The sequence below is a fragment of the Anas platyrhynchos genome, chromosome 3, assembly GCF_047663525.1.
Source record: "Anas platyrhynchos isolate ZD024472 breed Pekin duck chromosome 3, IASCAAS_PekinDuck_T2T, whole genome shotgun sequence".
In the NCBI taxonomy this organism is placed as follows: Eukaryota; Metazoa; Chordata; class Aves; order Anseriformes; family Anatidae; genus Anas; species Anas platyrhynchos.
In genome coordinates, this window is record NC_092589.1 from 60,587,812 (window position 1) to 60,602,757 (window position 14,946).

The following is a 14,946-nucleotide window of genomic DNA, read 5'->3' on the forward strand; positions in this document are numbered from 1 at the left end:
TGGCTTAGACATGCTCTTATTTAAGTCTGAGTTCTCCTGTTGTCAGGAGTCAGGAGGAAAGCTTTCATCAAGTGTTAATCAAAGGATTTTACCATAATAGACAATTTTTCACGTTCTCTGAAAACATGCACAAAATGTACCACATGCAGCAACAACCACTGCTTTCTTGGCTTAAATAGGAGCGGTGTCCTGACTTTTCTATATATTTTCATATTTTGAAAAATGAAATTCTAGAATGCTGGCAATCAGGCAAGGCATTAAGAAGGGAATTTTTCAGAGGAAATGAGAGATGTTCTGCTCTCTTAGTATTGACACAGTGAAGATTGTGCTGTTGATATTTAGAAGAGCAGACCCAGTCTCAGCAGGCACTGAAATTCTCAGATACAGAAACTGTCTCACAGATAAAATTTGTGAGAGAAGCAGAAAGAATATTGTAATTCAGGTTTGCCAAGGAGGCTGAAAACTGCATATTGTGTCAAAGTGATGTCAAAAATAACTCATAGGCAACTAGTTGAAAAGGTAAAGTCAGTTTTAAAACAGAAAGAGGTTTTTAACATGTTTAGACCCCCAAGGTCACTGTTTTCTACAACAGTCACCTCTGAAAACAGGATTTGGCTAGTTGACTTGCGCACTAAAAATATTTTCTGTTGCAAAACTGCAGTATACTCTTTTCAGGCAGATTGTTACACTCCATTGGTTTTGTTGGGTCATCTTGCAGATCAGGAGGCAAGGTTTTGAAGAGAAAACTGTAAGATGTAGCCTTTGAGGGTATCTGACATACAGAAGGTCTACATAGTATCTCCAAAGGAGTTCAGATCAGATTTCCCTATCACCTTTTCAAATTGAATTTACAGTCTGCAGTCAATGACAGCCATAAAAACATGTATGCCAAGAAGACATTATTTGGGGTAATTGTAATGTTCTCCGTATCTGGAATATAGAGGATGTTTCCTGAACTAAAGCAGATCTGAAATACTCTGCATTAGTTAATATTTGCTGTGGAAGAAACTATTCCTCTTGCTTCTAATCTAGGTCACTAGTACAGAAGGACAGAGCTGCTCAGTTAGGATTAGTCTGACCCGAATTAAGAAAGAATGTGAATGCACTGATGATGCTAGAAGAAGCAGAAAGAGAGGTAGGGACCTCTGTCTCTGGAGACCAGCAAAGTATAAGTGGCTCATAACACAAACCACTGCTGTGCCTTAATGTTCTTGTTGTCGTTAAGTTCAGCTAGCTAGTGTTTTCATCTGGGTTAGTGCTAGTCAATACAAGATGTTGGAAGGATTATCCACCTGAAATTCCATTCTGACAATAGCCATTCTCTAATCAAAGTCAGCTGGCAAACATGAAGCTGCAGTCTGCAGCTTTACTTGAGTGATCATAATGAGAAGATAAAACGAATCTAACCTTCCACAAATGGTCAAGTGATCATTTGGCAGGGAGTCCAGAATAGCATAGACTTGAAGAACTTGGTTATTTGCTTAGCTGAGAGCACTTGATTGCTCTGCCTGGGACTGGGAGCACTAGTGCATCTCAGATAAGTGTACCAGTCTTGCTGTGCCACTCTGGAAGTACTTGAGGAGCCTACTGCAAGTCTGTAGTCTGAGTAGACTTTCCTCATTCCTTAGAACTTGACTGGTCTGAAGGTTGGGAAGGAAGGGTACTTGGTTTGATTTATTCTTATTAAGCTGACATCAATCGAGATTGGCCCAGCACGTGGATTTGCACTGTCTATTGTATTTTGGTTTTGTTTTGTTTTTCCTCAGGAAAGGTGTTCATAGTATCTGCTGAAGTGCTTTTGCTCTGTTTTCTTAATTATTTTTATTGATACAAGTACTCGTTCTTCCTCTGTTGCCTAGTTCAGCTTGATTTAAGCCTATTCTTCCGCATCACTTCCTTCCAGAACTGCGTTCATGAGCTCATATTGCTTAGAGTACACGTGCTTTGGCCTCTCATTTGACATTATCTCTGCCTGTGCAGACATGCATTTGATATGTTCCTGCAAAGGGAGGAAAATTCCATTATTGAATCTCTGATCAAGTAGTATGTGCTTTAAGATAACTGTGACTTTTCATTTTAACAGACTTTTTAAAAGCCTTTTCTCTATCAGATGAGAATCTGTCAGTAGATCTAAAAACATGTGTTTATATTCCCTCGATTCAAATGATAGTTACTCAAATTCTGCATGCAACTTCTCCAAAATAAAATAAATTTTTTTAAAAAAAGCAAACAATAAACAAAAAAAACGTCCCTAAACCACAGAAGAATAGTTTTTGCTGAGAAAGGAGTCATTTGCTTGTTCAGCACACAAATAGGTAAAAACAATTCTAAACTCTTGATACTGAATGATGTATGTATCCAAACTGAGTCACCAGGAAGTGTCTAATGCTTGCAGTTACGTGGTTTATTTGTATTAATTATTTTTGATAATACTACCTTATTGGCTTCACTTCTTAACCTTCTCTTATGGGGGAATTCAGTCTGTTTTCTACTTTTTTTTTCTTTGCTTCACATTCAAAATATGTATTTAAAAATCGTAAACACAAGAAGGAATCTTTTGCCTTTAAAGTATGAATTACTGTGAAATAAGGTTTAGATATGAAACCTGGGTTTATATCTTTATATTTTGTAAGAAAGTATTACTTTCTAAGGATTGCTCTTGAGGCTTGCTTCTGCTTTGAGGCTCTTGAGGCTTACTCTTGCTTTGCTCTAGCTGATACTTCATGCGGGAGTAAACGTGCTTGGGAGGCTTTTATGAAGTTGTGTTTTTGTTTTTTTTTTAAGTGTTCATGGTTTAAAAAAATGTTTATAAAATAGCCCATTGCGTCTAGGAGCACATTTTACATGGGTAAAACATATAAACAAACAAATATTATCAAATTCTAAATATATAATTTAGTATATACTCAAATATGGCCATGAAAACATATTTCTTGATAACTTCATTGTTTTTTATTGAAATATTTTATTTTTAATAGGCGAAATCTGCCTGGAGACAGACAGAAAGCTCTAGAAATTATGATTCCTTTGGTAGAACAGGAGGATCAAGTAGCTTCAGATATGTACTGCCTGGTGGGTCGAATTTACAAGGACATGTTTTTGGAATCTGGATTCATAGATCTAGAATGCAGAGACAAAGGGACGTTCTGGTGAGTACTGTTTTCCTGGTCTATGTCCCTTTCTTTGCTTTGGGAAAGCATTCCTTAAACAAGAATGTATTTTCTTTATTTCTCTGAAATATGAAGTCTCTTCTTTACTGTCTCTTCTTTACTTCTTTACTTTTGGACTCAATGATCTTGAGGTCTCTTCCAACCGAGAAATTCTGTGATTCTGTGTGATTCTGTATTATTCTTACAAAACTGGACCAGACAGTAATCAGACTTGAATCAATTGGTGTATCTGCAATCTGATAGATATTTACTAGGTGAGCTTAAAGGTTTTGAGGTATAAATCTGCACTGATGCTTAGGATGTACCATTTTGTCCTTTTTGGCTTCTTTGCTCATGAGAAATATGACTGCTCCAAAATCATTCTGGGAAAAGCTTTATTACCCCATCATCACCATTTAATATTTTCATGTCACAGTGGGCTGTAGTACCACCAAGAGTCTAAGAAGCACACATTGGATTAGACATTCTTATAATTTTAGAGACAGGTACCATGCTATTGCTTTTGAAATGCACAAAAAATGCTGACTTTAATGTGGAATAAGTTTTCTCTCTCTTTTTTTTTTTTATTTTTTAAAAGTATTCTTTCTCTCTTATTTTATCCTTCAGGCTTTCAGTTCCCAAAAGACATGTTTGAAATGGCAGCACCAGATGCCATCTTAGACTTTTCTCAGGATGAGTTGCTTTTCTCCATTACAGTTGTGCATATCCTGTACATTAGATCCTAGTTCTGTCCTCATCAGCTGCCTATTGAAGTAAATGCTTAGAATTGAAAGCTTGCGTCTCTCTTCCTCATTTATCACTTTTCAGTAATCTGTAGATTAGAACTGTCTTCAGTAAAAGATAATATATAATTATTTACCATTTATGGTCTCAGAATGCAAGTACAATTCCTAACTGTTGGTCATGCTTTACAGTTTTGTAAAGCTTACTGAACTTCTAAGTGATGTCAAAATAACAGGAAAGCAACGTATTATTTCCCTCCTTCCCATTTCATAACTTTGAAGAAAAATTGTGTTTTCTCTAAGACAAAGCTCATAAGCAACTTTTGAGATACTGTTTAAAAAAATATTTTGCTAATGTCATGAATTAATGCAAAAAGAAAACTGTAGTAGCTGTGTATACAAATACTAGGCATTACCATGACCTAAATAGAATAAATTGAACTTAAATTTGCTGTTGTATATCTTGCTTTTTCCTCATTTTTACTTTTCATTTATCTGTTTAAGAACAGACTGAGATTTTCAAACATAATTAAGAAAGATTATATGTTTAATAGGGGTAATTACTTACTAGGATATTTCACGTAGCCATTTTAACATGCTTTTAATAGATACGCGTATAAGTCATGGTGCTCATCTGTTTGATGAGGTGCAATGATTGCATTCAGGCATAAAAGCTTGTGAAAGGACAGGAGGCTGGCGGCTCCTGCGGTGGGGTGGGGATGCTGACAAGTCAGCTCCTAAAAATAATCCCTGAAGTCTCTGGCAAGTAAGACCCAATGCAGACTGCTCAGTGGGGCTGCTGCCATAGGGCTAGGTGGTGTCAGTTAGGCTGGAATTTGGCTCATCTGGTACAGGTTCCAGTCGCTTGCTTTTAGCTTGTACCTTGTAGGATGTTGGTTTGAAATTTAGTGCTAGACATACAGCAGCTTTTGGTGTGGCGAAAGGGTTGAGCCGTAACCCAACTGATGGCTCCTGGGGGGGAGCAGAGCTACTACAGGTGCTACAGCAGGGGCAGGAGGAAGGAGCACACGGGAACAAAGCCTCCATGGTAATGTTAGTTTATGTTGAGATAAGGGTCCTTATCTCTGTTTTAGACAAATGAGGATGCAGGAGAAGTATAGTGAATTGTATAAGAAAATAATTTGGCAGCAGAACCAAAGCGTTGGTTTTGCGACAGCCTGTGATGTGAAGGTACTTCAGCCTATTTAAAAAAAAAAAAGGCAGTAAGTTTGCTTTTATGACAATTAAAAAGCAGAATAAAAGACATTTATATAAATATGAGACAAGAAATGAAAACTAATTATTAACTGTCACTTTCTTGTTGCTTACTGACAATGTAAATCAGACTCACCAGTGCTGTCAAGTCTTTATTCAGAATTTTTTATTGCTACCTCTCTAATTCAGTGTCCACATTGCAACATTTTCCCAAATGTCAGCTTTCAATTTCTTGATGGCAATTTAATTGCATCAGCTAAGCCAACCTCTATAGGCAAATTTTTAAACCTGACTGCTTTTCCACAATGCTGCACAGGTGCTTCCAGTGATATTTAGAGTTTGACAAAGCACACCAATTGCACCTGCTGAATTTCTATCAGTTCAGTGAACAGATATGATTTGAGTTATTTTGAAAGTGTGAACATTTTCATCTGTGCAAAATTATTACAGATTTTTTTTATTTTTGTCTGTAAATTAGTGCTGTGCAAACTATGTGGATATAAGGCAGATTCGAGAATGTCAGCACAGGATAACAACAAATATAAAATTATGCTTTGAGTTATAAGATTTCAGGAGGCTTAAATAAGACTTCAGAGTTCTAAGATACCAGTATTTCTTGGTGCAAGTAGCACGAAGATAGCTAGGAAGATGAGTTTCAACTATGGGGAAGGGAGAAGCATCATGTCTATATTTGGTTCCTGATTGTTTTTTTTCTTATGCATGTTGCAAGAATTATGTTAGAGGATGGTACTTGTCAGTCTAAGTATAAAGAAGCCAAGGACTGAGCATAATAAAGGAAATCAGTCTTATGATCCTATGAATTGGTTTCTTAGTCTGTGAGGGTCACAGCACATTTTTTTTTGGGTGTATGGCTGTTTTCATTGCCTGTATATGACATGGCATAAATAAAGGCATTCTTTTTGTGGGGCTGTTCCGTCAATTGCATCTGCGAGCAGTGACTATTTTGTATGCTTAAGGTCATCTCTATTTCTTTTGCCTGTATGATTAACGTTGTTTATAGCACAAATGTTCCCACTTGATGTGCATTAGAGGTACAAAACTTCACAATTTAAAAACAAAAGAGGTATGTATCTGTCCTAGAACTAGAGAAATTTGTGTAGTCATGCGAGAAATCAGGCATTTTGTGGCAAAATGAATAGGCAGAAGCATGGAGTCTCCTGTATTGAAACAAACAGTACTTATTTTCAGGGTTTTTTTCTTCTTTTGTGTCAATTATTCTGCCAATCTTTCTTCTCTTTCCTGATACTGCATGACAATTACAACATGAAAGCTCACTAGGGGAGAAAAGGGAGTCCAGTTTCCAAAGCTGCCCTGTCTCCAAACCAATTATGTCAGCCAACTGGTCTACTCGGACTGTATTTGTTAGAATCAATGAGGGTCTTTCTGCTTCGTTGGTGGCTTTTTGTTGTTTTTTTTTTTTGTTTGTTTGTTTGTTTTTTTTGTGATGGTATGTTCTTTTAGTGATCACAAATGTTTTGTATGTACTTTCTTACTCATTTTCTTGTAACTAACAGCAGAAGAGGAAAGGCAGATGATGAAAGAAAAGAAGTTATCTTCTCAGATCATTATGCCTTTTTTTAAAAGGAGTGCTATACTCTTGTCTAATGATCAAGTTACCGGAGGTGGGCAGAGCTGTAGTATAGGAAGAGCATATATGTAGCAGATTGAAGAGGAACCTTTCTTGCAATTTTGGAAAGCAGACCTTTAGAGCAGGGGAAAGAAAGATATATTCTTGGCCTATTAGGAACAAATATCATAATTTTGCTTTCATGTCAGAGTGTGGTCTGGAAGCCAAATCCTTAGGCTTTATGTATTTTTTTCTTTCCTTCTTTATGTATTAATCTTAAAACATGCTTCACTTTCATAATCTATTTGTTTGCCTGGGTTTTTCTTCTCCTTTTGAATGTAATTACAAATTTAATTCCTTTTATTATAATGCAGTTGTGTTAACTGCATCTTTTGTGCTCAACCTCACATTTGTTAGCTTTGTTTGCCTTCTTACAGAGGTGCATATATAAAAACCAAATTAGGTTCATATTCTATAGAACAAGTTTAAAACACTATAGATTTCCTCTAGGACTTATATTGCTAGCATGGGGATTAAGTCTGCTCTGTTTATGTGACACTCCTGGACTTCTGTTAAGACAAGACTTGAGCTAGATGAATACCACTGCCATTCCTTCACTCTCTTGCTCACCTCCTCTTGAGAAGAACCAAATCTAGTGTAGTCCATGCCTTATGTGAATAGACTTATGAGGACAATGAGGACAGGGGATATAGCTAGTAAAGAATAAAACTTGGAGTAGCTGAAATCATGGCTGAATGCAAAGTGTGTTTTTGTGGTTTTGTGCTTATGCATTTTGATATGCATGCATGTCACTGGAGCAGATGAGTCTAAAGTTTCAAGTTACTAAAAATCCATATATTTAAGAGTAAATTAAAGAGCCTATTAATAAATAAAACTGTGAAATGGGTCTATTACAAATTGATAATATTCTCTTTTAAACTTAGTGGAAGAATTGCAAATCTAGTAAGAGACTATAAATTTACTGCGGTGGGTGGCTGTAGTCTGTACTTGTGTGAAAGGAAAGAAGTGTGAGGAGCAAGTAACAATCTCCTCAATAATAGCCAAAAATCATGTGTGGAAAACAGTAAAATATTTTTCCTTCCATGGATTTTTGCTGTGTAAACTGAAGATAAGCACTTAAAGTACCTAAAAGTATAATTATGTACCTATTAGATTGCATTATTTAGAAAGTAAACTTGCGTGTTTGTTTTTTCTAGGTTCAAGAAGGCATTTGAGTCAGAGCCAACATTGCAGTCAGGAATCAATTATGCAGTTCTCCTCCTGGCAGCTGGACATTGCTTTGATACTTCCTTTGAGCTTCGGAAAGTTGGTAATTATAGCTTGCAAATTCACAGTGAAATTGCTTTCTGGTGAAAGTATAACACCACCCACTGTCACAAGGGGAAAAAAAATCTAATGGTTGTGTATGAAAGCTTTGATACTGAGTATGTGAACATCTAAATTAGTCTCTCGCACCAGCATTAATTCCACCTGATTGATGGTGTGCACTGTCATGAAGACCCGGTTCCAGACTGAAAGTCTACAGGTTACCAGAGCTCAGTGAAAACTGACTGTCCTTCTTTTCAGTGCTGTCTTTTTTTGTTAGCCAGAAGGAACAGTTGAAGGGAAATTCCAGTCCTAGGTAGCAGTCTTTAAAAATAAATAAATGAAAGAATGAATAAATACAACAATAACAAAGAAAGCCACCTACGGAATGTTTGGAAATACAGATAAAGAGCCTATCCTTACAGTGGTGAAAATACACTTGACTTGATGTTGGGGTGGATTAAGAGGAGAAAGAATCATGATTCTGCTCAGATGTTCTCTTGAGGTTTTCTGAACCTCTGTATTAAGGGGTCTGTCCTACTTGTGATTTTTGTTTGTGATTTTACTGTATTTGAGGGGAACGGAAAGTGTCAAGGAAGTCATAAGAGAGAGCACTGAAAATTCTAATAGGTAGTAAAATATATTTTCTAACTGGCATTTTCCTCCATTAAATTATGTAATTCTTGACTTATTGCAAATTCTTTTTTTAATCCTTCTGTTTCCCAAGCAGAAGGAAGCAATGCTCTTCATTCCTCAGGATGTCTGTAAATGAGCAACTTCACTTGTTTAGAAGTTGGGTGTGCAGTATATCTCTGGAAGTAAAGTTCTAGATAAAGAATTTTTTGAGCATGGAGCTCAGAGATGGTTACTTCCATATAAATGATAGAAGTTGAATTTTATTTTATTTTTTTTAATGAAGCAACTTTAGATATGATGGGCTGTGTAAGAGTTGCCCCAACCACCATATTTGCCCTTCTGTAAGTGGATGAATTTTTGGGGGGCTTGGATAGAATGCTTTAATCTCCTACACTGAAATTTGAATTCATGTCAGTGTAGGTGGTAAAATAATATATACATTTTGCTTTCTACATAATATTTGCAAATACTCACTCAGCTGGCTTGATTTTAAATTACAGATGGTGTAGTGTGTCTGGACTATATTTATAATGTGGTTTAATTTGAATCCTTCCCTTTTAAAGAAAATTCAGTTGCACACAGACTATGGAAAACTAGATTTGGACAAGCTGATTAGCCAGATTTCATAAGTATGTTATTTGTAGGGATCAGATGTTTGGTGTCATCTTGTGAGTTTATCCAGTGTTTGCCCTACTGTTCGTGTGGAAAATGGTACAGAAGTTAAGGCTCCTTATTATTTAAGGTTCCATCCATGGCTGATGACTGAGATTTAGAGGAGAAATATCTGGTAGGTGTTTGGAAGTGTTTGTGTGTTGTTTTTTTTAATGAGATGTTGGTGTGCCAGTCTCTCATGTAAATACTTAGGTGGTGTCTGTTGAAAACCCTTAAAGCAGACAAATCCCGCCTGTGATCATAGAATCATATAAGAATAATAGATAATAGAATGGTTTGGGTTAGAAGGGACCTTAAAAATCATCTAATTCCACCCACCATGGGCAGGGACACCTTCCACTAGGCCTTACCACCTTACTTCCGCTTATTTCCACTAGGCCTTACACCTTACCACCCTCACAGTAAATAATGTCTTCCTAATATATAATCTAAACCTACCCTCTTGTAGTTTGAAGCTGTTACCCCTTGTCCTATCACTAAAATCCCTGGTAAAAGATTCCCTCTCCATCTTTCCTACAACACCCTTTTCAGGTGCTGTAAGGGATCTGCTAGTGTCTAATATTTATTATTTTGTTATAGGAAATATTGTCAAAATACTATAAGCTTCATATAGCTGTGCTGAAAGAAAATTTCAAATACATCTACAATATAGACCCTGTGTGTATTGAGTTCTTGGTGTTAAGACTGTGGTCCACGTTGATATAATGAGGTTTGTCAGTTGACTTGAGTTGTCTTTGCCTTGGGCTAGTGTTAATGTTTTTAAACAAAAGTAAGCAAAACCAAAGGTTTTGTGCAATTTATTTTCTGTCCAAAGGATCTGTAATGCCTACACGTATGTTATTTTTCTGATGGTCACTTTCTTGTCTTGATCTATGTGTGTAAGACCATTTGCTAGCAGCAGTTAGATCTTTCTGGCAGTGTTTTCAGCTTGGTGTCCACCTGTAGCATTATTATAGCACATAAAAGTTACAGGAAGGCTGTCTTCTGGAGGGAGATAAGGAGGTGGGTAAGAGCAAGCCAACTGAAGTTCAGTCCAGGTTCCAGTGGAAATTATATGGGTAGGTTGGGAAAGGCTAAGGAAAGATATTGCCCTTCACAGCACTTCAGAGGGTGTATGAGGCTGTAATTAGAAAATTCACATCTGGTTACAGTGCCAATAATTTAGTAAATCCAGTAAAACTAAGGATAACTCCAGTAACCAAGAGGCTTTTTATCCATTTGCATCAGATCAAAAAATTGCCTTCTAAAAGTTCCTTCCTATACTTGCCAGAATAATAATTCAAAATGCAATGATAAACTAAAGCATTGATATTGTATATTAGTATATTTTCTGAACACTGCTGTTTTCTTAACCGTATAAAATTGCAGAAATTTGAGACAAAAACTTAAACACAGTGCTTTGCATTGGCAGTAATGATCTGTGCAGACTGTAACTTTGATACACAAAGGATCCAGCAATATGAATTGTTCTGTCAATATTTGAGCAAGAAAAGCAGTTTGTTTATGAAGCCTTCATAGTAATGTTTAACTGGTAGTATCTCGTTACCGTGTATTATTTTCTTTCCAGCTGTGGGTGTATTCATGGTATTAATGGCTTCTGTATTTTTGCTCATTTTTAAGGCAAAAAAGTATCTGCGATAAAATGTGCTGGAATTCAGCTGATGCTTTTTTGTTGGTGGTGTTGCTACTGTGAATGTGAAGTTTATCAAAAAGGAGAGAATGTCTTGACTTCGCTTGGGTGTTCTTACACTCTCAAACTTTCAAAGACAAGATCAAAATAAGTCAGAGAAATTATAAGAGAAGGCCATAAACTTGGAATTCCATGTTTTCTCCTCAGGAATAAATAAACTTCTTTCCCTGAGAAGCAAACAAGTAATGCTTTTAATTACACTGAAGTATTACTTTGTTCTGTATGTTACTCAGGCATGACAACTTGTTAGCAAAGGAGCACAAAGTGAAATACAGGCATGAAATAGACTATAGACCTCTTGTATTCAAAGTGTAAAACTGTATCTGTTCATTGTCTGGGGTTGAGAACATAAACATATAAACAACAGCAGAAAACCAAATGGATTTTGTTGTCTGAAATCTAGTTAACATAACAATATCTATTTTGGTGAGATTTATTGCTGCTTCTAGAATGAAATTTAGTCTGCTAGCTGCTTAAAGAAAGTTAAGGGGAAAAAATATAGATCAACAGTTGCATTGAAACTTGTTGAGAATACTCAACTCTGAATATCAAGGACAATGGCAGGTGATGTGGGAGGGAAACTGAGTTGAGTAGTGTGGGAAAAGTGAGTAAGTGGGCTACTGTGATGAAGAGGCTTGTCTAACAAGCTGGAAATGATTTTGTTTGCAGGGGATGGTGTAGCCTGTCTCATGTTGGCTATAAATATGCAGCAGCTAATGTGATCTAAAAATCATCCTGAAGACTACAGGGAAACTTGTAGCTTTCATAAAACGTAGCAAGTCAAAGTAAGACCTGAGGCTCTCCATAATCTTGAGTTGCTGAGGGACTTATGAATATTAATAGATGTCTTTCATTGGGGTAGGACTTGCGGCAATTAAAAGAACATCACTGCTGGAAGAAGGCCAGTGGATCATCTGTTCCTTCTGCATGGGACCTTGTCTATAAAGGTAAGTTTGGGGCTTGGGGCTTGTAAGTCAAAAAAAAAAAATCACAAACAACAACAGCAGAAAAAAACGTAATAGGTGCCTTATTCAGCATCTGTTAAGTTTTTACAGCTATGTTGTGTAGCCTAAGGCCCCAATTTACCTTTACAGATGAGGTCCATGCAAGAACATAGGTAATCTGACTGTGGCCTTGTCCTGACAGTGATGTCTTAAATTTCCTTTCTTGAGATGCCTTTAGGAAGAGGGGGAGGGGAAATAAAAATCTTCTACTGCTTAGGGTGTTTGGAAAGCATATGATGTTAACTGGTAAGTATATTTTCCATCTTATTTCCTTTGAAATGGAGAGGCTGCAGTAACTTAAGCAATGAATAGATTTCATTAGATTTCAAATAGATTTCAAATCATGGAAATGGTTTGTACAAAGTGCATTAATACATTCCTGTGACCTATTATTTTTTTTACTACAGGGGTAAAGATCAGCAGCCTGCTTGGTAAAAAGGGGAGCCTGGAGAAACTGCAGAGCTATTGGGAAGTAGGATCTTTCTTGGGGGCCAGTATGTTGGCTAATGACCACATAAGAGTGATCCAGGCTTCAGAAAAGCTGTTTAAGCTAAAGGCACCAGCATGGTAAGGTGATAAGTAAGATCATATACATTGCTGTATTTTAAAACATTGGACTCCTTCAGCTATCACAATCAGCATTGTATTTACCTGACAGATTTTGTTAGTCTGTGTGGAGTTTCTTTGCACTTTACATAGATGGGGAACTCTTCCTCTTTTCCCTTCACTCATGGATAGATATGATATGGCTCTATTTTGGTGGCTGAGAAGGACAGATTCACCATCAGCCTGGTGGTAGGGGTATGTGGGTTTGGTCATAATTGTCTGAATATTTCTGGGAGTGCAGACAGCTTGGCTAAAGGGGCATGGATGTACCTTGGAATACTTTGATGGTTACTGCAGGTATCAACTACTTTAAGAACTTGAATACGAGTGAGAGCTATTTGGTGCAAGTTGATCTGATTATAATTGAGAAGAATGAAGATTAAAATGCAACTAATGGAAAGGTTATTTGCAAATAATGGAAAGGTTATATATCTAGAGGTTAAAGACAACCCTGTAGACTTAATTTCTGTTATGCAGAGGCCAAAAGATGTGTTCTAACTGCAGTGCAGGCTCCTGGCACCTGTTCTGCTTTGGATGTGGGCAGCAAGTAGGGACCAGATGCTTACTCAAAGACTTCAGGCCTGTTAGCTGGGAAGAACCAAGATTTCTTTCTGTCTCAAGTTGTCACTGTACCAATCAAGGCTTCGTGTATTGCAGCTTTATGTATTTTTGCCCTTTATACAAAGGTAGGAAAGTCTGTCTCCAGAAGCTGATCAGAGGGGAATCTATTTATGCTAAGACATGGAAATCCTGAACTTACTGATATAACATAAGAAACTGTTGAAATGGAGAACTCTGACTTTTCTGACCAAATACGTTGTTATAAACTGTTCAGAGCATGCTTATATGCAACACTTCCCATTTTTACTATGTGCATATTGTACTGAGGAACTGGATAGCACTCTAGGAATCTCCTGGTAGAGTTTTCTGGAGTTTATGAATGCCTGTTTGTCAGGATTTTATGTACTTTGGGATTTAAGCCTGTGGATTAAACTGAAAAAAACAGCATGCTCATTTGTGCTTCAGAAAATTTCTCCTGTGAGCAATTCCTTCTCAGTCTGTTGCCTGCTGTTCAGTAGAGTGCCCCAGTGCAAAGGGAAGTAAATACAGTACCTTATGCAAGATATCCACACAATCTAAGAGGGAGAACTGGACAACGTATAGCTGTGGAACTGCTCCCAAGAGGCCCTCTGAATATGCATTATATCTCTTTGTATGTAGCCTGTAAATAAGCTTTCCATGAATAGTCTAACAGCAATAAGGTGATAGCTATGATAAATCCTCGTTAGGCACATATATCTCATTTCAGTTGTTTTCATTAAAAAAAATCGCCCGAGGCTGTTTGCAACTTTTATCAAAAATGCCAGAAGAAAACAACATGATGAGGAGCCCCACAAACTAACCTGTGAAGGAGAATATTGGAGAGAGGGATGAGCTGCACTCGAGAGACATTCAGCGCTGCTGTTGTCCTTTCCCCAGTAATTCCAAAAAGGCTGCTTAGCATAATTGTTGTTGTCTTCATAGGGTAATCAATTCCAGAAGTGCCGTGCCTCAAAAATCTGAGTTAGACAATTGCCAGCGCAGATGCTATACAGAAAACAGAATAGTATAGAAAGCTCAACTAGTGCACTATTTTTTGAGCTATCATTTGAGGTTGGTTTACTATCTTTATATACTATTTACATATTATTATATTATATTTTATATACTTTTATATACTATACTATAATTTGAGGTTGATTTACTATAGCAACAAATTGGACACGGGAACAGTTTGGTCCATAGGCAGAGGATTTAGCTATTTCAGGAAGCTTTTATGGTTTAGGATAGGAGACAGTATAAACAACCAGGAATACATGCAGGAAGCTTTGTCCCAGAACTCATCTGTATTTCAGATTAATAATGGAGCTGCTGTGTTTCCAGCTCTAAATGAGGAACTGCTACTATTGAAAGCAGTCCTAGAGAACCGAAATTGTACTGACTGCCGTGGTGTTGCAGTGGTGGGTGCTTCAGTTATAACTAAGGGTAGACATTACTATTTACAAACTGTATTTTATTTATTGTGTATGCTTGAATGATCACAGGTACCTGAAGTCTATTGTAGAGACTATTTTGATATATCAGCATTTTAAGAAACTGAATCCTGAGCAACATACGGCCAAACAGGAACTCGTGGACTTCTGGATGGACTTCCTTGTTGAAGCCACAAAGACAGATGTGACTGTAGTTAGATTTCCAGTAAGTGTGTTTTTTGTTTGTTTTTAATTGTGACATGAAGGAAATGAATACAAAACACTGCTTGTTTGCAGGTTCCCAG

At 37.0% G+C, this 14,946-nt stretch overlaps 1 protein-coding gene and 1 long non-coding RNA gene across 2 annotated transcripts in view; one reads left to right on the top strand and one right to left on the bottom strand.

The window, feature by feature from the left end:
* The window catches only part of MAP3K5 (mitogen-activated protein kinase kinase kinase 5), a 99,902-nt gene that overhangs the window by 42,811 nt on the left and 42,145 nt on the right, over window positions 1-14,946 (top strand). Inside the window, exons 7-10 of the mRNA XM_027454464.3 lie at window positions 2,979-3,149; window positions 7,913-8,025; window positions 12,431-12,590; window positions 14,714-14,867. Coding sequence (XP_027310265.3) covers window positions 2,979-3,149; window positions 7,913-8,025; window positions 12,431-12,590; window positions 14,714-14,867 — 598 coding nt within the window. The remainder of the gene's footprint in view (window positions 1-2,978; window positions 3,150-7,912; window positions 8,026-12,430; window positions 12,591-14,713; window positions 14,868-14,946) is intronic.
* Window positions 3,157-14,946, bottom strand: part of LOC119716319 (uncharacterized) — a 31,424-nt gene continuing 19,634 nt past the window's right edge. Inside the window, exons 3-4 of the long non-coding RNA XR_005264160.2 lie at window positions 14,033-14,216; window positions 3,157-5,093 (exon numbers count right to left, since the gene is read on the bottom strand). This is a non-coding gene — a long non-coding RNA (uncharacterized lncRNA). The remainder of the gene's footprint in view (window positions 5,094-14,032; window positions 14,217-14,946) is intronic.